Source organism: Bactrocera dorsalis, chromosome 1 (assembly GCF_023373825.1).
Source record: "Bactrocera dorsalis isolate Fly_Bdor chromosome 1, ASM2337382v1, whole genome shotgun sequence".
In the NCBI taxonomy this organism is placed as follows: domain Eukaryota; kingdom Metazoa; phylum Arthropoda; class Insecta; order Diptera; family Tephritidae; genus Bactrocera; species Bactrocera dorsalis.
In genome coordinates this window covers 94,826,101-94,853,150 of record NC_064303.1, presented here as the reverse complement: position 1 = coordinate 94,853,150, position 27,050 = coordinate 94,826,101, and the positions used below count along the sequence as shown (strand labels likewise).

At 32.0% G+C, this 27,050-nt stretch overlaps 1 protein-coding gene across 3 annotated transcripts in view; it reads right to left on the bottom strand.

The window, feature by feature from the left end:
* Positions 1-87: 87 nt before the first annotated feature.
* The window catches only part of LOC105233654 (single-stranded DNA-binding protein 4), a 46,300-nt gene continuing 19,337 nt past the window's right edge, over positions 88-27,050 (bottom strand). For all 3 annotated transcript variants that reach the window (XM_011215786.4, XM_019992970.3, XM_011215787.4), the window contains exon 3: positions 88-1,446. In XM_011215786.4, the coding sequence (XP_011214088.2) occupies positions 403-1,446 (1,044 nt within the window). In that variant the 3' untranslated portion in view covers positions 88-402. The remainder of the gene's footprint in view (positions 1,447-27,050) is intronic.

The following is a 27,050-nucleotide window of genomic DNA, read 5'->3' as shown; positions in this document are numbered from 1 at the left end:
TTTGATGGAGAGAAGCGACAAGTGAACATCAGTTTAGGCGTTACTCTTATATCCTTTTTTTATAATCAAATCGAAAACTCTTGAAAATTTATTAAATATTATTTCTTTATTTTAATATAGGCAAGTAGTATGTATATATACATTGGTGTGTACATAAGCTTCGTAGGTCAACTAATTCGAATATGCATTGCAAATACAAAATATTTATGCAAATTTACATATATACAGTTATTTTAGCTTGCTTATTCCTCTTCAATAACTTAAAACTAAAGTTGGCAGCAATATTTTACAAAAGAGAACAAAATCAGCATTTAAACAAAAATCATAAAAAATAAATTTAAAATTTCTTAGAAAGAAGCTAATCAGTGACATGAAAGAAATATGTACTTAAGGCAACACGTCTCAAAAGAAGCCATTATTAAGCACTCCGTTCACTTGAATAGATGGGTCCTCCAATGGGCCATGACCGAAATGTAGTGGATCGCGTTGTGACTCGGAGCGTGTACGCGCATTCCGCAGCTCGGACAAGTGTTGTTGGCCAGTTACGAAGTTTAGCGAGCCCGAACCTAAAGTTATGCTGCCGTCGGGCAGACGCACGTAACCGATGCCGCCCGAACCTAAAGCGATCGTGTCACCACGTGCGGTGGCGCCTCTGAAGGCAAGTCGTTGTTGCTCACGTAAAATCGCATTTGCCGCCGAATCCAATTGCATGGCCGAGGGTAATGGTGCAATAGCGCCGGTGCCAGAAGCGCCCACGAGTGCGCGGTAATTATTCACGAACGATTGTGTGAGGAACGGTTTGGTGTCCTGTGAGATATCGTTGTCGACAAATTCCACTACGGCGTATTGCTTCAACTGACGTCCATTGACCACGTAGAAATCACCGTCGGGACCAAGATCGTTGCCAATTTTGAAAATCGGTTGTTGACCGAATGGCACACGTACAGGTTGTGGTTGCAATGGACCCTGAGGAAAGCCGCCAGGGCCTGATGGTGCCGAGGGCGCTGGTGCGGTAGGAGGTCCATAATGATAGCCACCACCTTGTGGTTGTTGTGCTGGTAAGCGCTCACCAAAGTTACCACCGAACGAATTGTATGGTCCGGTCGGGGGTAGCTGTTGAGGGGGCGCTGGACGTGGTGCCGCAGATGATCCGGGATGCACTTGGACGATTGTCTGCGTTTGCGTGCGTGTGGGTGGCGGACCTGGCAGGAAATGCTGTACACGTGGCCGACCGGTGGGTAGTGCTGGCAGAGCTGGTATCGGTGGTAGTGGCGCTATAGTTGGTATGGGTCCAAAGTAATGACCGGAATTACTGGGAGGACGTGCTGGTGCTGATGGTGCCGTCGGTGGTCCATAATGATAACCTTCGGCATTGGCGTAGCTGAAGAGCAAAAGCAGCGCCGAAGTAGCTACTAGGCGGCGTATTGGTGATGGTGTAAACGTCATCTCTGGAAGAAGAAGAGAAGAAAAGTACGGTTAGATAGGAGGTACATTCAATTGGGTTAATAGATTTTGTTAACTTGTATCCAAAGATGAGATATCAAGGAAATAGTTATTTTCACAAAGGAAGTATGAGTTAATTATGATGTAAAAGAACTTAAATCGAATTTCCATTAAGGCAGAAGTCTTAACAAATCGTTTCCTATTGTAGTAAGGTGTGATTTGACTACAACATTTTTAGAGGTATCTCTCTCCAATAATCATTACCAAACAAAAGAGTTTATTTGGCCCAAGAAAAAGTTTTTTAGAACAATCTGTGCGCCATTTGTAGGCGATTAGAGTTTGCGGGAAACCTCTTTCAAATAAGAAAAAAAGCTCTTCCAAGTAGCAAGGAAAAGTGTAAGCGCTACATATGTTATATAAACAAACACCAAAGTAATAAAAAGACCTTTCATAATTACACAAATACAGTGCATGCCATAAGTATACCACAAGAAATGCCTTCCACTTTAGGAAAAGCAAACAACATTCCACTTTGGAACGCAAAACTGTCCTATGGCGCTGCGTTGCTTTAAGACCAAACAAGTTTTTCTGTCAATTTAATTAAAAAAATAGAGTATAATTGCACTCATACTAAAATGCCATAAAAATACGTGCAAGAATATGCGCAAGTCGAGGCGTGTAAAACTCGCTCGAATAAATAATCGGTGCAAGCGTCGCCAAATAGCTGTGCATTGGATCAAGACATTTGGTTCTAATCACGTGTTGTCTGCGATTTGTTGTTGTCGTGTTGCTGAGTTTTGTCATTGTCAATGCGTTTTTTCAATGACATAAATTAATGTCAAGTATTATCTGTTGACAACCGCAAGCAAAGTGAAGTTGATTGTATGGAATTTCTTAAGTGATTTAATTAGAGCTGCTAAAAATATCATAAATACGGATTTTTCTTTAATAATCAATAATTTTGCGTTATTGAGTTAAGAAATCTCAGACGAATAAATTGATTTATTAAATTTTCTGGTCATTTTGATTGCTTACGATTTAAAAAAAATGTATTGTGGCGCTGCAATAAATTTTGCAACTGATTTCGGGATCCCGAATTATAAGCCAAATTAATTTCGTGTTCTTTTTTGTACCATATCGTTGAAAATATTAATTATGTAGTGCAGTAAATTTCACATATACATATTTTCGGGATCCCGAAATTTAATCCAAATTAATGTCGCGCTTATTTTGATTACTTACGATTTAAAACTTATTTTAGTAATGCAATTAATTTCTCGTATAAAACCGTGATCCCGAGTGCTATTAATTCCATATATGATTTCGGGATCCCGAAATTTAATCCAAATTAATTTCGCGCTCATTTTGGCTATTTACGATTTAAAAACTTATTTGTGTGGTGCACACATTTCACATATATTTTCGGGATCCCGAAATTTTATCCCAAATACTGTTATATCTGTAATTGTAATGCTTTGTATAAATTGTTATGTGAAATTATATATATGTATATCATTGGTTTACGTAAAAAAAGTTCGGGATCCCGAAATTTATTTCGATTTTTATGGCTTTTGATTATTATGGTAACATCTTTCAAGAGGTTAAAGGAGCAAGTTTCATAGGGCTGTCAGGTCAGTAACAAGTACTAATGGAGTAAAGATTGTAGGGGATTATTTATCTTTAATATACTCGTATCTCGCTTTTTCGAAATTCTGATTTAACTTTGAGTTTTTAAAGAACGTTAACTCTTCCTAAGTGAAAGATAAGTAATAAGCGGAGTTAATGCTAGGTTAGTTCATCCTTAGGGAACCTTCAATCCTTCTCCTTCGTACTTGTTTTTTATAAAAAAATTAAATTGTTTCGTACGAAGTTTATCGTCTCTTAGGTATTGAATTAACAGTACTTAGTAACAGATAATAAAAAAGATTGAAATAAACTTCTGTTAGGTATAATCTTCTCCTAATTGGAAAACATTTTTGCTCTGCTCATAATTGTACGTATAGTAGAATATTTGAAACATTTATTGTATAAGATAGTTGAGAATTCAAAGGTGTTTACAATGGTGAATGAAATTTGGCGCATACTATGTCCCAACCGATTCATACAGTCACTACACGAACACAATACATATATACGTACTTCAAAATATATTTATGCACCAACGTTGAAAAGACAGCCAATTAGTGTTGCCATTATGTACGAAATTACACACTTTGCGAAGACTATAATTCTCGACAAAATGCTTCGTTTTGCTGCTCTACTCTCTACTCGCTATATTTGGTAGCTGATTTGTCACCTTTCAGCAGCGTTTTTTTTGCCACTTTTAGCTGCCACAAAACAAAACCAATGAAACAGCCGACAAACGAATAAAATTCGACAAAAGAAAACCGATTGCAGCATTTGGACAGACGTTGGCTTGTCCGCCTTGACAGGCGTGCCGACAATGTGCTGAGTGCGACGACAGCGCTTACGATTTGTCTTTGTCGTTAATTTGCCATAATTATGGCGGGTGATTGCGGTGCATTATTTTGTTGGCGTCGACGCCTTATAACACTTGCGCCAGGCGTTGCCAGCTTATCGCATGGATAATGGACTACAACAACGATGTGGCATTTGAACGAGACAAGCGTTGAGCTTGTGATAAATGAACACGCTATAAAATAACGCCAAGCGATTATAGCTGTGAAACAGCGGAGCTACTGTGAAATTACGGTGCTTTAACGGTAATCCACAAAAGTACATATTCGTTGATTTGTAAATATATCGTAGCAACTTCAATTTCTACTACAATTGCATGCAAATTAAACTCAATTAAGACTTTGATTGACTAAGCTGCCAAGCGTCAAACTTTTGACCAGTAATTCGTGGATATCATTGAGCTTACTATACATATGTATATATGTATGTATATGCGAGGGTGGTTTGCGGAGTTAACGAATTTGCGGTGCATGGCGATAAAATACTTTCAACGGTACTAACTGTCCTTAATTGAGTTCTTTTAAGTTTTTATTTTATTTCTAACTTAATTTACTGAATATTAGTAAATCACTGCAGGCAAATAACTTCGAAAATTTGGCTAAAGTTTAAGTTATTCTGAATAAAGAATATTATTTGTTGCTAAAAAACTGTTTTGGAAAATAAAAAAGACTTGATTAATATCAAATTACTACTAATTTTAAAAGAAGATCTCGATTATCCTTCTCTTTTAATCAGATTCTTCCATATATTTTAATTTTTGGTGCCTTAAAAGATCTATTGCTGACAAAGGTCTCGACTGGAGTATTAAAAGAATGCTTAAGGTATTCCTTGAACTTCATATTTGACAGTTTGAAACAGTAGCTAGGGGAAATTATCTGCAATTAATTTAATAATTAGCCAGTTATTTTCTTAATTAAGTCAATAAGTGAGCTCAATTAACAATACTATTACTATTAAATTGAAATTTCGAGGGGTTACATGGGTTTTCTTGCGTAAAAAACAACATTTTTTCAACAATTTTTTGTCATATAAAAAATCAAATATGTTTTTAGAATTTTTTTTGTTACAAACATTCGCTGTTAGCAAAGAAATTCTTGAAAAAAAATATTTTAAGCTCGGTCATTTCTGGTAACCACTCGGGAAAAAAGATGTATTTTCATACCTAAACATATTTAGCTATGTCCATTTGTTCGTCTGCATATGCTCGAACTAGTTTCTTAGTTTTCGAGATATCGATCTGAAATTTTTCATATGTCCATTCCGTCCTAAGAAGCTGCTCATTTGTTGGAACCGTCTATATCGGATCACTACAGTATATAATTGGGTTTTTAATAGGAACTCTACAAAAGTAGACCAATGTGGAAGGCAAACGACACCACATTTTTTCCTGCTCTTTTGACATTTCTCTTCAGTAAGTTTGCCATTTCATCATGGAAAGATATGCGATCTATCAACAAGTTGAAATTATTAAAATTAACTACTGAAATTCGTAGTCAGTGGCCTCAACTTTAAGTGCACTACGTCCAATTTATGGTCGTCATAATCGTCCTCTCAGATCAACAGTGGAGCGTCTAGTGTAAAAAATTTTATTCCACAGGCACAGTGAAAAACGCTCCCGTGCCAGCGAGATAAAGAAGTGACGTCGTTGTGGCGAATTTTGCCAAAAGATCTTGGCCTACATCCTTACAAGAACAAATTGAAGCAAAAACTAAAGCCATTTGACCACCAGAATCGTCGGATGTTCGTGAATTAGGCCGAGCAACAACCTGCAAACTTCTGAATTTTCATCGAAAAATCATATTAAGCGATGATAAGCAAAATATTCGTTATTGGTCAGGCATCAATTCATACGTACTCCACGAGTCAACATTGCTTCTTGAAAAAATGACGCTTTGGTGCGGCTTACGGGCCGGCGGCGTCACTGGGCCGTACTTCTTCCGTGATGATCAAGACCAGCACGTTATTGTGAATGGGAATCGCTGCCGCTTAATGGTAAACGAATATTTTTGGCCCGAAGTGGATGATATGGACTTGAACAATATGTGGTTCCAACAAAATGGCACCAGAAGCCACATAACGAATGCCACAATCGATTTATTGAAAACCAAGTTTGGTGAACTTGACATTTCACGAAATGAACCAGTTAATTGACCGCCTCGGTCGTGCAATTTGACCCTGTTAGACTAGACCATTTCCTGTAGGCTACGTCAAGTCTATGGTCTATGTCAACAAGCGTCCCCGTGATGGCTATGCTAAAGAAATCGAGTTCCATACATAATGGCATCGAATGAAAAAATCATTTAAGGAATCAAGTGCTTGATAGAAAAATGTTCCATTTGACTAAATATTTCCACAAAATTCGGAACGCATTTTAATTTTTTTAAGTCAGTTAGCTTTATGTTCGTTGAAATCGCTGGGGTAGTTTTTCTCAGAAAATGGAAACAAATTTTCACTAAACGAGTTACAGCTGATATTTTTTACTTAGCAAATTTGAATAATTCAGATTGAATCTATAAAGTCGATAAAATTTCACACCCTTCGAGAATATACTCTTCCTAAATTTATTGCGGAGCCTTATTCCCAAAAGATTTGCGTATAGAAATGAGAAGTATCCTGAGTTAACATACTTATTATATAAAAAACTTAAAAAAAACTCAGCTTCTTACATATCGAACTACCCTCGTTCATAAGTTTATAAGTATGTATAGTACATACATCTAATTGCCTGCCATTCACAATTTGTTTACATTTCTTAAGCGAAATTGTATCTGTTCGCTTATTACTTGCGCCTTTGCACCGCTTATTACACTGCATTAACGGATTATGCTGAGAGTGCTGGCGCAAATTATGCAGTTAATGTCCAAGCACAGTGCACCGCCGTTTGTGGCACAGCGCCGAGCGGCTGCATGATACAAAATTTGCATTTGCTTTACACTATGAGAACAACACGCTTTAACCTACGTATATATACCTACAAGTATATATATATATATATCTGCATCTACACTACATAAAGTCTGTGATTTATTCTGCTAGTTTAATGGTAGGTGGACCGCTTTGTCGTGCGCCATGAAAATCGCCACTGCAATCTACTTGCTTGCTTTTATTGTTATTATTATTTTTAATCATGACCATTTGGCAGGTGGTTGGCAATGAATAGAAAATCAATAATTGTGTTTTTTTATGAATATTTGACATAATTTAATAATAGCGACAGTTTCTAATGTGTCGCCGTTAAACTGCGCACTAATTGACCGTTGAAGCTGTGGTTGGTTAGCCGCAGTGTTGGGTTGGAAGGGGGGTTATATGTACAGCATAAGTGGATTTAGCTGTCAGCTAGTTGCATAAATATTTATATTCATAAATTAAAACGCACGTGAGCTTTATTTTTTATATTTATTTTGTGTTATTATGTTACTTTTTTAATGCAACAAAGTAAATAAAAGCAGTTATGCAAGTTATGCTAAATCTGGAAAAGTTATTTCATTTTAATTGGCTTTAGTAATCACGCTTGACTTTCAGATCACTATTTAGTCGTTGTTAGTTATATGAAAGCTATTTATTTTATTAGAAATTTTAGAATTACAGCAAACATTTTCACTTTGACTGTCACGCTATCGATTACCATAAGCAATATTTTCCAAGAGCTCATATTATTCTCATGTTTGAATTTTGCCGTCAACTTTACTATGACTTTCACATACTAAATTAGTCTATTGCTTGATGTTGATAGTTGACAAACTCAGTTGATCAATTGTGGTCTAGTATTTGCTCATTAGACTTGGAATATATTATTTGTAATTGGATATTACCAAAGAACTAAAGTCAATAAATAAGCTTCATCCGCACAGTTGAAATATTCTTCAGGAAAGGCTTTTAAATGTCAGAAAATCGCTCTGAAATTTAACCTTATGGTAACTATGGAGCGAATTTTGATCCTATGTAACCGCTGCGAAAGTGTAGTGGGCATAGTAGAGAGGCCAACATGGATAGAGTATTATGGTAGTTTGGAGAGTGAAGTAATCTAAAAAATATTTGGACTTGTTTGAAAGCCATTTTTAAGCCAAAAAATTTACAAGCGAATACTGCCTGAACTTCATATTTAGGGCAAAAATATACCGGAACAATACAACAAATTAACATAGAGAAGTGAGCAAACAGATTTATGACACAGATAAATTATGATTGTTCAGAAATATAAGCTTTTTAGAACAAAATTGTGGAAATTTAATCATTTATTTTTTTTTTTCGAAAATAATAAAAAACTATAGATAAAAATATTTATTTAACAACTAACTAATTTTAAATATTTTATTTTGCTTAAACTCCGTAAACCATCTACGGTATATTATATATAGTATAAGCGAGGCTTCTCTCAATAGGTATTAAAACGCGTAAAAAATCATTAATGTACAAATGTATGTTAGTAGTTACTATAATTTCTACCTTGGTGCTCGTTAAAAGTAATAAATATTAATAGATTCGTTTAAAGTACCCATATTTTTCACAACTCTGAAGCATGACAATTCTATTTGAATCATAATATGTACAAAACACCCTAATAGTAATAATATCCGGCTTACCATAGTATAAGATCTTTTTTTTAACAATCATTTTTTTTATTCAATATAGTTCCCTACATCACTCTACAACTTTTCGATACCATTTTTGTAGTACGATTTGTTTTATTTCAAAAAAGGCTTCAGCTTCCGCGATCACCTCTTCATTCGACGAAAATTCCTTCTTAGCGATCATTGTTTGGAGAGCTAAGAACAGGAAATATTCGCCGGGGACTAGATCTACATATATAATGCGGTGAATGCGGAAGCAATTCAAAGCCCAATACATCGATTTTCGCCGTCGTTTTCACTGACTTGAGACGCGATGGAATGTTCTGAGTGAAACAACACTTTATTTTTTCTTTAAATGCGGTCGTTTTTCAGCGATTTCGGTCGCTATGTAGTAAACGCTGTTGATGGTCTTCCCTTTTTCAAGGTATTCACTAAAAATTATTCCATGCGTATCCTAAAATACAGACGCCATAAGTTTGCAGGTCGACTGTTGCATTTTTCCACGCAATGAAGCGGGTTCATTGTGCGCAATCAATTCGGATCACTATCGATTGGACTTCGGAGTGAAATGAAGGAGTCATGTTTCATTCATTGTCATTGTTCATTGTAAATGAGCATTTTGTTAGTTATTAATGAAATAAAATGCCTTCAAAAATCACAAATCACGTTTTTTCTGAGTTGCAAATGGATATGTCCCCTCAAGGAAATCATTTCATAGAAGAACAAGAGTTTTTATAAATACCCGAAAACTACTTAAAATAGCGAATACGCGGCCTGTATTTGACTTTGATTTAAAAAAAATTTATAATTTTAATATTCTATATATTATATAAAACCTCTACATTTTTGCCGAAATCACAGCTTTAATTAATTTATGATTTTCAGTCAAATGATTTTATGATCTCTATCAACGGCCAATTTATTAGAAACCGACTTAGTTGAAAAATAACAACAAAAAACGCAGCTAATTAATAAATACAACTCATCATAAAAACCAAAAAAGTTGATTACGCTTTAATTGAAATTAATATAGCGAATATTATTAATCGCAAACGAAAGACTTAAGCAACGAACCTGCTGCTATTAAGTATAGCCGCACAGCTTTTCCGCTGGGCTGTTAGTATTTCTATATCTATTTTTTTATTGGCAGGCTTGCGTATGGTTTTGTGGTGGATTTTCACGTGCCAACGCACACATACAGACACACATACAACCCGACGGACCGACGCTTATCGCATGCTTAATGGCTTAATTAACTCGCCAGGCAATAAACAAACATTGCAGGTGAAAAAATCGCCGGTACAAGGGGAGTGGGTGAACCAAAAAAAAAATTATAACATTAACAACAACAGTGTGTAGCATAAAAATAGAGATAAAGCAAAAAAAATAAAGGTGTGGGCGTGCATGTAAACGCTTTTTTGTAGGCGCGTGGATTTGTATTGCACCCAAGCCAAAGCTGGCGGCTTGCGCCAAGATGAAAGAGCGTGAAGAAAAGCAAAATTCAAAAAAATAAAAAATAAATAAAAATTGTTTATACACACAGCTCACAGTAAAAAGTCTGTAATGACACCTGCAAGCCTCACTCTGCAGCTCAGCTGCCAGCGGATGGCCATAAACGCTGCTGGTGCCGGTAAACACTTTTATTGTTGTGATTAATATCATTTACTGCGACCGTTACAATATTGCGCTACCGCACTGCTGCGCTGACATACACACACACAGACACAGCCCATTGCATTTTGCCCGCAAATAAATATATTGACAGCTCTCAGCTGATTCATTGATAACACAAACACCGCCATATGCACTGGGACTGGGTAGCCACGTAGTCAAGCAGGTAGACAGCCAGCCAACCGTTGTAACAGCTCGTAAACAATGTAAATACACGAAATATACAACACACCTTTTGTTAAACAATTTTTGCAGTTTTTCATATTTTTTTTCTGCTGACTTGCATCTTTTACGGCCGCAAGTGCTGTTGGTCTACACGCACCACCCACACTGAGAGATTTATCATCTTGGCATTTTGCGGGGAAAATTGAATTTAAATGCCATGAAAACTTTTTTGCATTCAAAATTATGGCAATTATGACGCGAAAGGGTGTGCATTTGTGTGTGTTTATTTATGTGTTTGTGTTGCTTGACTGCCAAGTGCCGGTAGTGGCGTGTTTGAAGTGTGCTTGATTGGGTGTTGAGTGGCACTTTTGTGGGCGTTGATCAAAGTGGACGTGGCGTTTATTTATTTCAAATATTATATGCATAAAATCTTAATTTATTATCTAAGAAATATATATTTTTTTTAAATAAATATTTGTTAGATTTTAACAATGCTGATAGAAGAAATAAAGGATGTGAGTCTGTTCAATAGCGGAAGTAATAGTTTGAAGGGTTGATATTATTAATTAATATGAGTTGAAAAATTAGAAGTGCTAAAGAAAATTTCATTGTTTTGTACGCGTTTGATAATTTATAAATTTGCGATGAGCTAGGATGATTTTTTTGGACACTCTTGGTTAATAAAAACACTATTCAACTGATAAAATATTAAGAAAAATGTTTCTCCTGTTCAATATAACGGACGCAGATTTGAGAGAAGGAATTTTGCATGTAAAATTCAATCCTTAATTTAGTCAATTAACAAATTGTCTATATTAATATGTATTGAAAAGGTTTACTTAATGAGAAAAGTGAGTATTTATCTGAACTTTTTGTAAAATGTGCAATTTTTTGTTAATCTCTATTTGTAGTCTCTTAATTTAGTCAATTAGCAAATTGTCTATTTTAATAAGATTAGAGAAGTTTACTAAGTGAAAAAGTGACCCTTTGGAGGTGCTATCTGAGACGTTTATAAAATTTTCAGTTTTTTGTTAATCTCTTAATTTAGTCCATTAGCAAATTGTGTATATTAATGAGAATAGCAGAAATTGCTCAATGAAAAAAGTGAGTAAGAGTTATCTGAAACGTTCGGAAAATTTGCAGTTTTTCATTAATTTCATTTTTAGTCTCTAATTTAGTCAATTAGCCAATTGCCTACATTAATAAGAATAGAAAAGATTACTAATTGAAAAATTGACTCTTTGACGAGTTATTTAAAACGTTAGTAAAATATATAATTTTTTGTTGTTTATTGAATTATAAGTGATTCTTCAAAAATTTTACTTAATTGAGTTAATTAAATGAATTTTTTAATAAATTTTTCTTAATATGGTAGAATATTATTTATGTTATAATTATTGACAGACTTTAAAAATTTTATTTCTGACTTGATTTTCACTGGAAAAGTCTTTCAATTTTTCATTTCATCACTCAATAAAGATTTTAGATTTGTCTTAATTTATTTTCTTATCAAAATGTTAGCGAAATAATTAATAATTTAATTTATAATTAATGAGATTTATGCTTACTCTGCCAAGCTATTAGTACAATAATTTTTTGTGATATATCAGTCATATATCTAATTGAGTAATTGACCAATTATAACAACTAACACACTAATTGCACTCAATTTGTAACACAACTCCAATTTTCTTATTATTTTTTATTTAGAATAAATACTATTTCATTGCAGAATGACCTAGGTAGATCGTTAGACTTCTTTCTGAAAATTTGTTTAGAAATCTAATAAGAATCTGTTGACTCAATTAAACTTTTATTGACTCAATTAAAAAAGGTAAAAGAGAAAATTTTTGATAAAACAAATGTAAATTTAATGCTTTCAACATATCATTCACTAAATTAAAAACTAAATTGACTCAATTAAAAAAGCTATATGAAAAATTTTGATAAAAAATATGCAAATCGAATACCATCAAAAAAGCATTCACTCAATTAAAATTCTAATTGAGTAAATTTAATTTTAATTGACTCAATTAAAAAATCTACAATAAAAATTTTGTTAAAACTAATGTAGATTTAATATAATAAATTTAAAGTTAACTCACTTCAAACCTTAATTGTCTCAATTAAAAGCTTAAACTACTTAAAACTATATGAAAATGTAAACTTAACTTCACTCAAATAAAAATATATATGAATTATATCCAATACTCGATAAATTTCATAAAATCGATCGCCTCACATAATAATTAATATTGTTATTTCCTGGATATTCAATTCGCTGTAGTGTCAAAACTCTTTGCTCAATTAGCTCAGATTTTTTCGAAAGTGCACTGCCGATTGACACACGAAATTTTAACCATTCAATCCAATCAAATATTTCTAAGATCCAAAATGTACGTTGATTCATTGGCACTAATTTCCCATAATCACACTAGAAACCATAATTACACCTCTCTCACCCATAAAAAATATTTAATTGCATCCCTAGTATTGCAAGTTAGCATGAGGCCACCTATTCGTGGCAATCAATGATTATGATGCAATTTCATTAATTTCAAACTGTGTCAGTCTGTCACCAAAGTGATCTCCATAGAATCATAAACACATAATAAATTGCATAATGTATTTACTATCTCGTTTTTATGCCAGTGCGCCACCGACGCCGACAGACGGCAGTTACAACTGAAATTGGTGGCATGTTGGCTGTCTACGCCGCGATTACGTCAAAGTTGATTTGGCATTTGGAAAAGTTGTACTACAACACTTGTTTTGGGTATGAGTACTTAAGTGCATATAAAAATGAACTAAATTTTGTACAGGGTGAGGTTTGAGGAGAAGCAATTATATACAGTTTTGGGGAAATATTTGAACGAGAAAATATTTGGTAACTTTTGAATTAGGTCTAGGAAAAACAAAAAAATATTGACCAGCAATAGTGTAAACCCGACATAATATTATTAATTTGAAATGGAATTCTGAGAATGAAAGGGTTATTTTCTACAGACATAGTGTGAACCAGGCATATTGTTAATAAATTGAAATTTTTTAATGATCAATTTTTCGGTTTATTCTTTCAGTTACGACCCCTCAATGTCTTCAAGCACTCTACTATCAAAATATTTACTTAAAATTCTAACCTTAAAATTTCCACCCAAAAAAACTCACACTGTATTTAAACTTCTAATACATCAAACTACAAATATATTGCCGAAAGAAATACAAATAACGTGTGTAACGGTAAAAACACTAAATATTTCAATAATACGACACAAGACAGTTGCTGATGCGCATTGCGAAATCCGCAATAAAATTGGTGCGAAATATTTTGCTTCTCACACGTCCGCTTGGCGCGGAACACGAGTGCGTAGGAAGTATAAATTAAAGCAAAAAGCAATGAATTTTCAGAAAAAAAATCGTGAAAAATGCAAAGCAGCTACTTGGCATTTCTCATTAATTGAAGGCGCTGAGTGCCTGACGGCAATTAATGTGTGCGAATGGCAAAGCGATAAAATTAAACTTCATCAACTAGGAGCGCGGGCCACTAAAATTTTCAAATGCCGTACGCGCTTGCGTAATCACAAGTTTACTAAAGCTAACTACAAGTCGGTAAATTAAAATTTTCGCAAAAATAAACAGCGCAGATTTGCAGAAAATTAGGTCAGACGATTTCCTGTCAGTAATAAATGTGCGACAAAGGCATGCACGCACCTAGCTTTATATGTATAAACATATGTTTATATACAAGTGTATGTATGTATGGTTGTATGCATAAATACCTTTGCCCAAATGTGCACCAATGCAAATGCGAACGCGCTTTGCGCATGCGCGCGCTGTCAAAGTGCGTAATGTGCCCCAAAGTAATGCTGCGCTGTGATTTATATTCGCAGTCAATGCATTAGACGTTGCTACACCGACTCCGGTTGAACTGGCTATCAATTCTAGGCATTTTGCTCCTACAACACTTTTAATGGCGGTGCGCTATTTTTTCACAGTGTTTTTTTTCAATTTAATGTATCTGCGCTCTCAAAGCTCTGCTTGGTTTCGCAAATTTATGGTTTCTTAGTAGTTTAGCGCACAGACAACCAAAATTTTGCAGCGCTGCTGTGTTGGGCAGTTTATTTCGAAATTTATGTTTATATATTTGACAATGATGTGACTGTCATTACAGGCAATTTGTTGATTGATGAATTGATTTATTTGCACTTTTACAAGTTGATTGATATATTATATAACGGAAGGAGTTTTGAAAGAAGGAATTTTGCATGCAAAATTCAACTCTGGGGTTTTTTTTTTCTATTTTAAGCAAACACAAATGTAATGAGCGTTTTCGATAACCCTCTAATTTAGTCAATTAGTAAATTGTCTACATTAATCAGAATAGAAAAATTTACTAAGTGAAAAAAGTGTTTCTTTGTAAGAGTTGTCTGAAACGTTTGTAAAAGATGCAGTTTTTCATTAATCACTATTTTTAGTTTCTTAATTTAGTCAATTAGCAAATTGTCTAAATTGATATGATAAAAAATTTGCTAACGGAAAAAGTGTGTCTTTGACGAATTCTCTAAAACATTAGTAAAATATATAATTTCTTGAATTATAATTATTTTAATTATTCTTCGAAAAATTTACTTAATTGAGGTAATTAATTAAATTCTTAATAAATTTTTCGTAATGTGGCATAATTATATGTAATTTATGTCATAATTATTAGGAAACTTAAAAATTTTTATTCTTGACTTTATTTCTACTATAAAGGTCTTTCAATTTTTTATTTCTTCTTTTGATATAGAGCTTTGATCTATCTTAATTTACTTTCTTAATAAAATGATAAGAAAATAATTAGTAATTTCATCTGTAATTAATGAGTTTTGTGCTCACTCTGCTAAGATATTCTTGTAATAAATTTTTGTGATATATCAATACAGATATACGAGTAATTGACCAAATATATCAACTAACATTTAAATTGTACTCAATTTATAGGGTGATTTTTTAAGAGCTTGATAACTTTTTTTAAAAAAAAAACACATAAAATTTGCAAAATCTCATCGGTTCTTTATTTGAAACGTTAGATTGGTTCATGACATTTACTTTTTGAAGATAATTTCATTTAAATGTTGACCGCGGCTGTGTCTTAGGTGGTCCATTCGGAAAGTCCAATTTTGGGCAACTTTTTCGAGCATTTCGGCCGGAATAGCCCGAATTTCTTCGGAAATGTTGTCTTCCAAAGCTGGAATAGTTGCTGGCTTATTTCTGTAGACTTTAGACTTGACGTAGCCCCACAAAAAATAGTCTAAAGGCGTTAAATCGCATGATCTTGGTGGCCAACTTACGGGTCCATTTCTTGAGATGAATTGTTGTCCGAAGTTTTCCCTCAAAATGGCCATAGAATCGCGAGCTGTGTGGCATGTAGCGCCATCTTGTTGAAACCACATGTCAACCAAGTTCAGTTCTTCCATTTTTGGCAACAAAAAGTTTGTTAGCATCGAACGATAGCGATCGCCATTCACCGTAACGTTGCGTCCAAACAGCATCTTTGAAAAAATACGGTCCAATGATTCCACCAGCGTACAAACCACACCAAACAGTGCATTTTTCGGGATGCATGGGCAGTTCTTGAACGGCTTCTGGTTGCTCTTCACCCCAAATGCGGCAATTTTGCTTATTTACGTAGCCATTCAACCAGAAATGAGCCTCATCGCTGAACAAAATTAAAGCGCGAAACACATTTCGAACCGAACACTGATTTTGGTAATAAAATTCAATGATTTGCAAGCGTTGCTCGTTAGTAAGTCTATTCATGATGAAATGTCAAAGCATACTGAGCATCTTTCTCTTTGACACCATGTCTGAAATCCCACGTGATCTGTCAAATACTAATGCATGAAAATCCTAACCTCAAAAAAATCACCCGTTATAATGCAACCCCCAATTTTGTTATTAATTTCTTATTAAAGTTAATATTATTTCATTACATTTTGACTTACGCAGATCGTTCGATTTCCATTCGAAAATGAGTTTAGAAAGCCAATAACAATCTATTAATTTATATTCTATTTACGTTTGATTGACTCAATTAAAACCTTAATGGACTCAATTAAAAAAGCCATGTGAAAATTTTTGTTAAAACAAATATAAATTTAACGCTATCAACGTAACATTGACTCGATTAACACCTTAATTGACTCAATTAAAAAGCTATGTGAATTTTTTTTTTAAATAAATGTAAATTTAATACTATCAGCGGGACATTGACTCAACTAAAATGTTAATTCACTCATTTAAAAAAGCCATGTGAAATTTTTTGTTGAAAATATGTTAATGTAATAATGTATTTTTAAAAAATGGTATTGTAATACTATCAGCGGAACAAATTACATCTCAATTGACTCAATTAAAAGCACTTTGTGAAAATTTTTAAAAACAAATGTAAATTTAATACTCTCAACGTAACATTGACTCAATTAGAAGAGGTATAGATTTTTTTTTTAAACTATGTGAAAATTTTTGTCAAAAGAAATGTAAATTTAACTTTACTTAACTAAAAATATATATTAATTAAATCTAATAATCGATAAATTTCATTAAATCGTTTACCTAAGACAACAAATAACATTTTATTCTTCTGAAAATTTGCACCATATTTCTTTGAGCAATTTCAAGTATGACCTACTAAAATAATGTACATGTTTATGCTGAGCCTATCTCCACCCATTTCCTATGTAGAAGGAAAACTGTGACGAAAACTTAAATTACTTTGATGTTATCAACAGGAAATTTCTTTATTAGATACATAACAGCTGGTATAATTTATGACTAAAGTGTGCATATATATATACATACATATATGTATATACAATAAGGCTTTATAGAATTTTTATAGTTGGTATGTATTAAAAAATCTATGAAAATTGCATACAGCTTTACTTAAAAAGTTGAATAACTCGAGAAGTATTAATGATAGCGATTCTGACCTTGCATCTTTTTTATAGCAAATAAAATTTCCTACAAATTTGTCACGCACATTTTTTCGATAGCTCCTGTCATTTACGAGATATATACAAAAACATGCGACATTCTTGGAAAACTCCGGTTTAGAGCCCCATACTACCTCGCCGGTGTCAGTTACGACTTTGTTGCACTGGGCACTTTTGTAGAGTGAACTATTCTGAGAAATATGCGTATAAAGTCAAAGCGATACCATAAAATACCTCTGATCTGTAGGAATTTAAAGATAAAAACTCACGATTGTAGTATATTTTCTATGGAGAATTTTTACAGGCCTTGGTCCAGTTCTTAATGTTAATATTAAATGCTAAAATTTTCAGGAAATTTTTTTTAGTGTATTTCCAAGGAAATTCCGTGACCGGACTGAAAAAAATTAATAGTTCAATAAAAAAAACACCCTAGTGTACATTTTAATTAATTTTTAATAAATTATTTTTTTCTTATTTAATTAAATAAAATATTTTGTTTTTTTATTTCTTTACTTTATTTAGACTTTTTATTTATTTTTTATCGTCAAAAGTCTATTAAGACTTTAATTAGTCAAAGCAAAAATGCCATACTGTGTGTAGTAGCTCACACAACTGTGAAAAACGAAATAGAAATATCTCAATCAAAACGACGTCATTGTATTTTAAACACTTAATCCGCAATTTCGAATTAAAAGAAAGGTAATTGCAGTTATATAACAGACAAAGCCACTACTATTGAGCCTACATATAGAAGCAAAAACAGCTTAACTACAAACTCAAGCCAAAAAAGACCCATGCAACCATATTGTAACATATCTACCTTTGTATATATGTACATATTTATATGTTTATAGTTGCTTTTTTCTTGTTTGGTTACCACTAATACAGCTTTTTGTGCGTCTGCGCACAATTTTCTTGCGAGTATGTTTATTAGTTAAAATATTCTTGTTTTGTTTACATTTTTTGCTCTACTATTTTCCTCTCGCACGAAGGTGTGTCTGATCATGCATGCGATTGCATGCAACTGTGTGTTTGTTTGTGTGTATATTTTAATCGAAATCTCTATTTCGAATATAAAGGGTTGTGCCATAAAATAGTGTTAGCGCAATTACATAAAAAATATTGAGCTCCTTTTTCAGTACTAATTTAGTGCCAAAATTTTATATATAATAAAATAACTTTTGTTTACTAAAATTAAGGTATGAAAAACAAATTAGTATCAAAATTTTTAATTAATTACATATTAAATTTTTAGTACTAAATTTTAGTGCTTTGTTTTAATACTTAAATTTTTGGACTAAGGTTTTAGTACTTAAGTTTTAACACTCAATATTGCATAGTAGGAATTTTTAGTACTCTTTATTTTTAGATAATCTTAGTACTAAATTTCTAGTTTAGTGCTCAACCTCATAAAAAATAATTTACTAAATTTTTTAGCTTTTGGGTACCAAATCATAGCACTTAATTTTAATACTGAAATTTTTACACCAAAGTTTTAGTACTTAAGTTTTAAAACTAATTATTGCAAAGGAGAATTTTTAGTACTCTTTATTTTTAGATAATCTTAGTACTAAATTTTTAGAATTGAACTTCATAAAATTTTTTAGTACTAAATTTAGTGCCAAAAGTTTTATTTTGTTATATATTATATTCTTGTTACTAAGTAAGTTTTAAAATTAAATTTTCCATAAAAGGAATTTTAGCACTCTCTATTTTTAGATAATCGTAATATTAAATTTTTAAAACTGAACTTCATAAACGATTTTTCGTTAAAATTTTTTAGTACTTAAATTTTAGTACCATCATTTTGTGCTTAAAATTTGCACCAATACATTTAGGAATTAAGTTTTAGTACTTATGTTTGAGCACTAAGTATTTTATACTCTTTTAGCAGCTCAGTTTAAGTACCAAATTTATTAGTAGCAGAAATATTTTAGTACTTAAATTTATGTACTAAATTTTTAGTACACATTTTTAGTCAGAGTTCGCATAAAAATTAGCTCGCACTAGTTAACACAGTTTTTGGTTAATTATGTGTGAGTACTAAATTTTTAGTACTAATTTTTAGTACTAACTTTTTAGAAAGAATTCCAGTAAAAAATTTTACTAACTTGTACTAAATATATTAAGTACTAAAATTTGAAACGAAATTTGTACTAATTTTAAGTAAAATACTTTTTGGCGCAACTTTATCTAACATAATAGTCTGCTAAGTAATCAAATTATTTGGATTTTTTTAAACTATGCACATAAGTGCACCCTTTATAATTTTTCAAAACGACATTAATATGCTAAGCGGCTTAGCATGTTGCACGCATCACTGTCAACGATATCGATATGCGTTGCGCCGCGCTCCAATTCGCTTATCTCCAGCTGCCGACTGATGTCCATTCATAATAACATTTTTTCACAAATAAAATTTTTTTCAAAAAAAAAAAAAAATACATAAATAAAAAACCTCTTACATTAATAAATGTATATAATAGCTCATAACATATATTATATGTTTTATATATTTTTATATGGCATTCATATATATATTATTAGACAATCAGCCAGCCAACTCTCTAGTGAGCAAATTCTTGTAAATTTTTTTCTTCTAGTTTTTCACTGTCGTAAATATATGTACATACACGTATTTTTTAAATTGATGGTAGTCATTTACGCGCTTTTGCAATGCTCCAACTTGGAAGCACACGCTTATCGTGGCGCTGATTTTCCCACTTTTCCTTTGCGTATGCGGTCGGTGCGTTTCGCCTGCGGCAAAAGCGATTACATGCCGCGCAAATGGTTATTAAGTCGCTTATGCTGCAACGCATAGCTCATAGCTCATGGGTGCGAGCGGACAGCTTTGCTATGTCCACAGTCGCCTGCACGCTTGTAATTGCTCGCATTTTAATTTGCGGCCGAAAATTGATAAATTTTATGGCGAAAAGTGCGCAGCTCGTTAGTGGCTGTATTTGTGTATGGGTGCGAGGGCATATTAATGGTGTATATGCAAGTGTGAATGTATGTATATATGTTTATACATATTTTTATATTTGCAACAACTTTGTTGCTTGGGCGTCACGGCTTGCGAAAGGTTGCTCCTGCGTGTGTAAGCCTCACTAGCCAATATCTGTGGTCGTTAAGCTGCCGTGGTGTTGTTGTTAATTGTAATAGCTTTTGAATTGCTATTCAAGCACTGTTACGTCACATGCGTAATTTATATACTGTAGCAAATTTAAAAGTAATCCAAATCACTACAAATGTGGCACAGCATAAAATTTCCACGACTACCACGGATTGTTAGAAAAAAAAACTACTTTCTGTTTGTATATATGTAACACTTGCTTATTTTAGAATAGATATATAATCAGCCAAGCTTAAAACCAGTTCTCACAGTGAAATTCTGCGACAGAAAGTGAAATTCCTAACAGGTTCGTTGCTTAAGTGTTTAGTTTCAGACAGACCAGTTTAAAAGTGCTGCTGTCTTGTCGCCGCGTGTCGTTTGAGTTAATCATGTTTTTTGCGACATTTTTGTATTTATTCTTTGCTACGCTTTCAGCTCACATTCGCATTTTATAACTTTCGTTTGATCTTAAGGCTTTTTTGTTTATACCAAAATGTGCTAATTGTAGTAACATGCTGCACCCCAAAAATATATACTAATTATAACGGTAATATATATGATGTATAGCATATCTGCTGCCGTTTTCAGGCGAATTAGTCATATTTATTTCAAAGTGTTAATCTTCGATGACTTAACATGCGGTGCCGTTTGTTATAGAAAAAGCTGCTAATTTTAGAAGAAATTTTTACGTTAAGAGAACAATAAAATGTTTTAACACTACATGCATTTATATTTTAGTACATGTATTTAATTTTTAGTACTAATTTTTAAAAATTATTTTCGATATTTATTAGTTAAAATTTAAGTTTCATAAAAACAAACTCTTGGTTTATTCGTTTTACATAAAATTATTTTTAGTACACATGTGGTAAAGTTTTAGTACAAACAAATAATACATTTTTGAAAGGTTAGAATTTTCAGTACTAATTTGTTGATTATTATGTTATGTAAAAATTTAGATCAGGCGTGATGACATTTGTAGTACATTTGTTCTAAATTGTTTGAAACAAAATTTATAAATACTTCAAACTAAAAAGTTTTAAAACAAACTTCACATTTTTACTATGAATAGTTAGAATAAAAAATATTTTAATGTCACCAAAATTTATATTTAATTTTTAGTACTCATGTGGAAAAGTTTTAGTACAACAATTTGTACATTTTTGAAAGGTTGGAATATTTAGTACTAATTTGTTGATAGCTTATTTGTATTATGTTCATTAAAAATTAAGATTGGACGTGCAGAAATTTTTAGTACATCAACTCCAAATTTTTAGTACAAAAAGTTTTAGATTTTTCAAACCAGAAAATTTTAAAACAAATTTCACGCAAAATTTTTAGTACAAAGTAAATATTTGAATGCGGCCAAAATTTATATTTGAATTTTTAGTACTTTTTTAACTTTCACCATATTTTTTAACTATGAAAAGTTGTTTTCTATATGTTAACATATTTTCGAATATTTTATATTAACCATAGTTTTAAGTACTTTAAATAAGACATACAATTTAGTACTTAAAACTTTTGGTACTTTAAAACATAAAATTTAGTACTAAAATCTTATGTTAGAAAGACCGGTTTATAAAAAGTATAGTTTTAAGTACTTTAAATAAGACATACAATTTAGTACTTAAAACTTTTAGTACTTTAAAACATAAAATCATAAATCTTATGTTAAAACATAAATCTTATGTTAGAAAGACCTGACTGTAAAAAATAGTTTTGATAGAAAAAATTGCTCCTAAGAATTTTTTAGTACACATCGAGTACTAAATTTTTTTGAAACAAATAACCCGAAAAATGGCATTCACAAAATATTTTTTGTACTAAAAATATTTACTTTGTCCAAAAACTATTGGTACTTCTTGTAAGAAAAATTTGTACCAATCTTTTAAATTTAGTACAAAATTTTGTTTGCAAATAATAGTTCATAGTCATAGAAGTTATATGTATGTATGTATATACATAAGTACTTATACATATGTATGTATAAGAGTGTTTAAGATTTGTTTTTTTAATTTTAGCAATATTTAAATTGGCCTAAGCTCTTTTTCGTAAAACCTGAATTTTGCAAATTTTATAGTACTAAAATTTTTAACAACATTTCGAGAAATATTTTTTAAATAAAATAATGATTAAAATATTTTTTTTAATCTTATGTCTAAATCACTGTTCGGTTGTAATTTTTTGGAAAAATTAAAAAAATTTTTGTTTAGTACTAAAAGTTTTTAACAGCATTACGTGCAACATTTTCAAATTAAGGTAATTACTAAACTTTTTTTTTACTAATATTATGTTTAAATTACGTTCCTATTAGAATTTTGTAGAAAAATATTATACAAAAAAATTCTGTACTAAATTTTTGTAACAGCATTTCGTGCAGTATTTTCCAATTAAGAAAATTATTTGAATAATTTTATTAATCTTACGTCTAAATTACGATTATATTGTAAAAAAACAAATTGGAAAATAACTTTTTAGTACTAAAATTTTTTAACAACATTTCGTGCTTTTTTTCAATTAAGCTAATAATTAAAATAATTTGTTTAAATTACGGTTCTATTGGAATTTTTTAGGAAGAAATTGACAGAAAAATTTTTAGTACTAAATTAGTTAATTAATTATTACTACATTTTGGTACTAAACGCTAAAATTCGATTCATATAATTCTTTTTTTCCAAAAAATAAATAAAATTACAGTGTTAGTACTTGACTGTAGTGAGCTTCAATCTAATATATGTAGATTTTAGTACATTTAAAAACTATTGCTACGTATCTGTAAAAAATATTTTAGTAATTTTTCCCATTTCTATTTGAATTTCATGCAAATATTCTGTTTCAAGTTATTTATAGATATAATTTTATTATTTTCTAGTTTTTAGCACAGCTATAGAATTAAGTTTTAGTAAATTTTTAGTACTAATCACCAAAACTGGATTTATATAATTTTTGGCAATTAATTAGTCAAAATGTAAGTGTTAGTACTAAATGTTAATGCTGAGTGATTAAATTTAGTACAAATTTTAGTACATATTATATAGATATAATTTTATTACTTTCAAGTTTGCAGTACAACTTTATTTTATTTTGAGCAAATACTTTAGTGGCTACAACATTGGACTAATTTAGTACTAATTTTCACATTTTGGCAAATTATTCAGTGCCAATTTTATAAATAAAATTTTTCTTCCTCTAATGTGCCGTTTCTAGTGACTAAAACAGTATACTAAATTTTAGTACTAATTTAGTACTCAATTTACAAAAAAATTTTAAGTACTAAAAATTTAAGTCGTTTTTAATGAACAGTTAATTTAAAACAGTAAGTTTCCCACACCTTTTTCAGCCGACATTTCTCCTTTAATTGCCATAACAAAAGACTTAAGCAACGAACTTTGTCAACATTTCTTGTTTTTTAACTTAGTAGCTACTCGTATTAAGGAAACTATAAAACTCAACACTCAATCAGCAATCAACAAGGAAAACAATAAAAAATTGTGAAATTAAAACTGAATTACGTCGTCTTAGCAACTGCTTCCTTGCGACGCATGCGAAAGGACTATATATCAAAGTTGTTTTTGTTGCATACACTAGTATGCCTTAGGCTAATACACACGAATTACGCATTTTCATGCAAACGGCACATAAATAAGATGTGTAGATATATATATGGAATACAATAAAATATATATTCGTACCACATAGCGACGCGGCAGCCATAGGCGATTGTTATATGTACATATATACATCATATAGTTAGGTTAATATATTGAACGGCGTTGCCGTGTGTGAAAATCTGATATACCGTACGTGTTATTTATCGCAATTTTTTTTTATCATTTTGCAGAAATTTACGACAGATTAAGGAGCTCAATTGCAAGAAGTGCGTAAATTGTGAGCCAAAACACGAACGCTGTGGTCGCGCTGGCTTATCACCCAGATCTTGTTGGTCGATCTTGTCTAATGCGAATTTGCATTTAGTGCTTTTTGCCGTGCGCTGCATTTTAGATGCTTCCAACACGCTTGCAAAGTGTGTTAAGCGCGTGCAGCGTGCCATAAATCTTGCGTCTTTGTGCCTTTATGTCTTTTGTGACGCTCCGAAGGCTTTGTTGGTATATCATTATATTTTATATGTGCAGGTGTGTGTATGGGTAGGTACTAAAAAAATGAAAGTAAACGCTTTTTGGCAGCAAATCGCAAACGCTGAACAAGAGTTTAATTAAAAGGCAGCTAAGCTGGCTTGTCGTTGACTATAGTTGGGCATATATGTACATCTATTAAACTATATGTATATATGCATATTCATATATAAACCTGTAACTATATATATACATATATATGTTTACGTATTTATATTTTGACGCGCTACAATATAATGTTCGCTTGTTGTCGCTTGAGTTTGACAAACATTTTGCCATATTTGGAGCACGATCGCTAAGTTGAATAATTTTTGCTTGGGTTACTGTGTCAATGGTCACACAAATTTTTATAAACAAGCATGCACTTTGCAAATCATGTTTTTGTTGTTGTTGTTGTTGTATTTATTTTTTCTATGAACAACTTATTTGTGTAACATTTCTATGCGGTTCTCCGCTTTGTTCGCAATTCGAATGACATTTAATGACATTTTCAATTTCATTGATTTATTTAGCCATTTAAATATATGTATGTATATGTATGCATATAATTATATATAAACATAAATATATACAAACCTATATACACATATATACGTAAATATATATATATATATATACACATATATATGTATGTATATCTAAGTGGTGCGCCTAGCATTCGATAAAAATAGCGCTAGTTAATCACGTAATTTATTCGATTTCCGTTCGCTGTCGAAAAGCAAAATGATTTACTTGTACTTGTTTTGATTAATTTTCGGCAAAAATAATTTTTAGAAAAAAACAAAAAAATCACATTAACTTAGACTGCATCGAAGCTATAATGCCCTTCACAAATGAAAAAGTTTAATAGAAGAATTTGATTTTGATCGTTCAGTTCGTATGGCAGCTATATGCCATAGTAGTCCGATCGAAATAATTTCTTTGGAGATTGTAGCCTGATTTACGATAATAAGACTTGCCAAATTTCGTGTAGATAAAAAAGTTTTCTATACAAGAACAAGATTTTGATCGTTCAGTTGATCGTTCTGTTGTATCGTTGTATTTTTGACAAATGAACAGCTTCTTGGCGAGAAAAGGATGTGTGCTAAATACCGATAACTAGTCTATAAGCTCCGTTATTTATCAAATGAAAGTTGACACTTGAATTCAAAAGTGATTTTAGATATTTCTGTCACCAGAAATAAACATTTGGAGCTTTTTAACAAAAACAGTCGTTGTGTACTGTGTGTTCTGATTCCTTATTTAAATTTTTTTAAATCGAAAATATCATTAAAGTAGAATTTGAAGTTGTATCTGGCTTCTAATCGAAAAAGAATTTTTTAATGTTGATAAATTAAGAACAGAAACAGAACAGAACAGTAACAGAATTTGCTCAGCTGTACTGAATGTACGAAAAAGTACATAAATCATCAAATGTTACGATTCGCTTTGAAAGTATGACACTTAAATACATTTCAACAATCGATTATGGAAGGAATGCCTCGATTAATGACTTTCAACTGCCAACTGATCTTTTGGGATCATAATTTTCTTGACATTATTATCAAGCGATACATCTATATAAACTTCTAAATGATACCATTGTCTCGAATAATAGCCATTATATAAAGCTGTATCATAAGCAATTACTACCAGATTTTTTGTGAACTTTTTTTAAATACTTGGACTATTTAATTATATAGTTTTTCATATCTTTTCATAATATTTTTTTAATCAATGCAATTTGGTAAAAATGTTGTAGTCTTAACAAAAAGCTTCACACTTATGCCATATGCAAACAATGCCATTCAATTACCGAATTACCCCATTCAATGAAAGGCATTCATACGTAAAACGCGAAATAAACAGACATTAATTAAAACATCTAAATCCGCATTATGCAAATGCAATGCAAAGAATTAACACGCGAAAAAATATTGCATGCGATTTGCGCGCATTCTCACAGCCTTCAGTAAACTTCGCTGCAATGTGGCGATGAAGCAAATCCGGCGAATTTACATGCACACTACATTCAAATATTATAACGGGTGATTTTTTTGAGGTTAGGATTTTCATGCATTAGTATTTGACAGATCACGTGGGATTTCAGACATGGTGTCAAAGAGAAAGATGCTCAGTATGCTTTGACATTTCATCATGAATAGACTTACTAACGAGCAACGCTTGCAAATCATTGAATTTTATTACCAAAATCAGTGTTCGGTTCGAAATGTGTTTCGCGCTTTACGTCCGACAAATTTTGTTCAGCGATGAGGCTCATTTCTGGTTGAATGGCTACGTAAATAAGCAAAATTGCCGCATTTGGGGTGAAGAGCAACCAGAAGCCGTTCAAGAACTGCCCATGCATCCCGAAAAATGCACTGTTTGGTGTGGTTTGTACACTGGTGGAATCATTGGACCGTATTTTTTCAAAGATGCTGTTGGACGCAACGTTACGGTGAATGGCGATCGCTATCGTTCGATGCTAACAACCTTTTTGTTGCCAAAAATGGAAGAA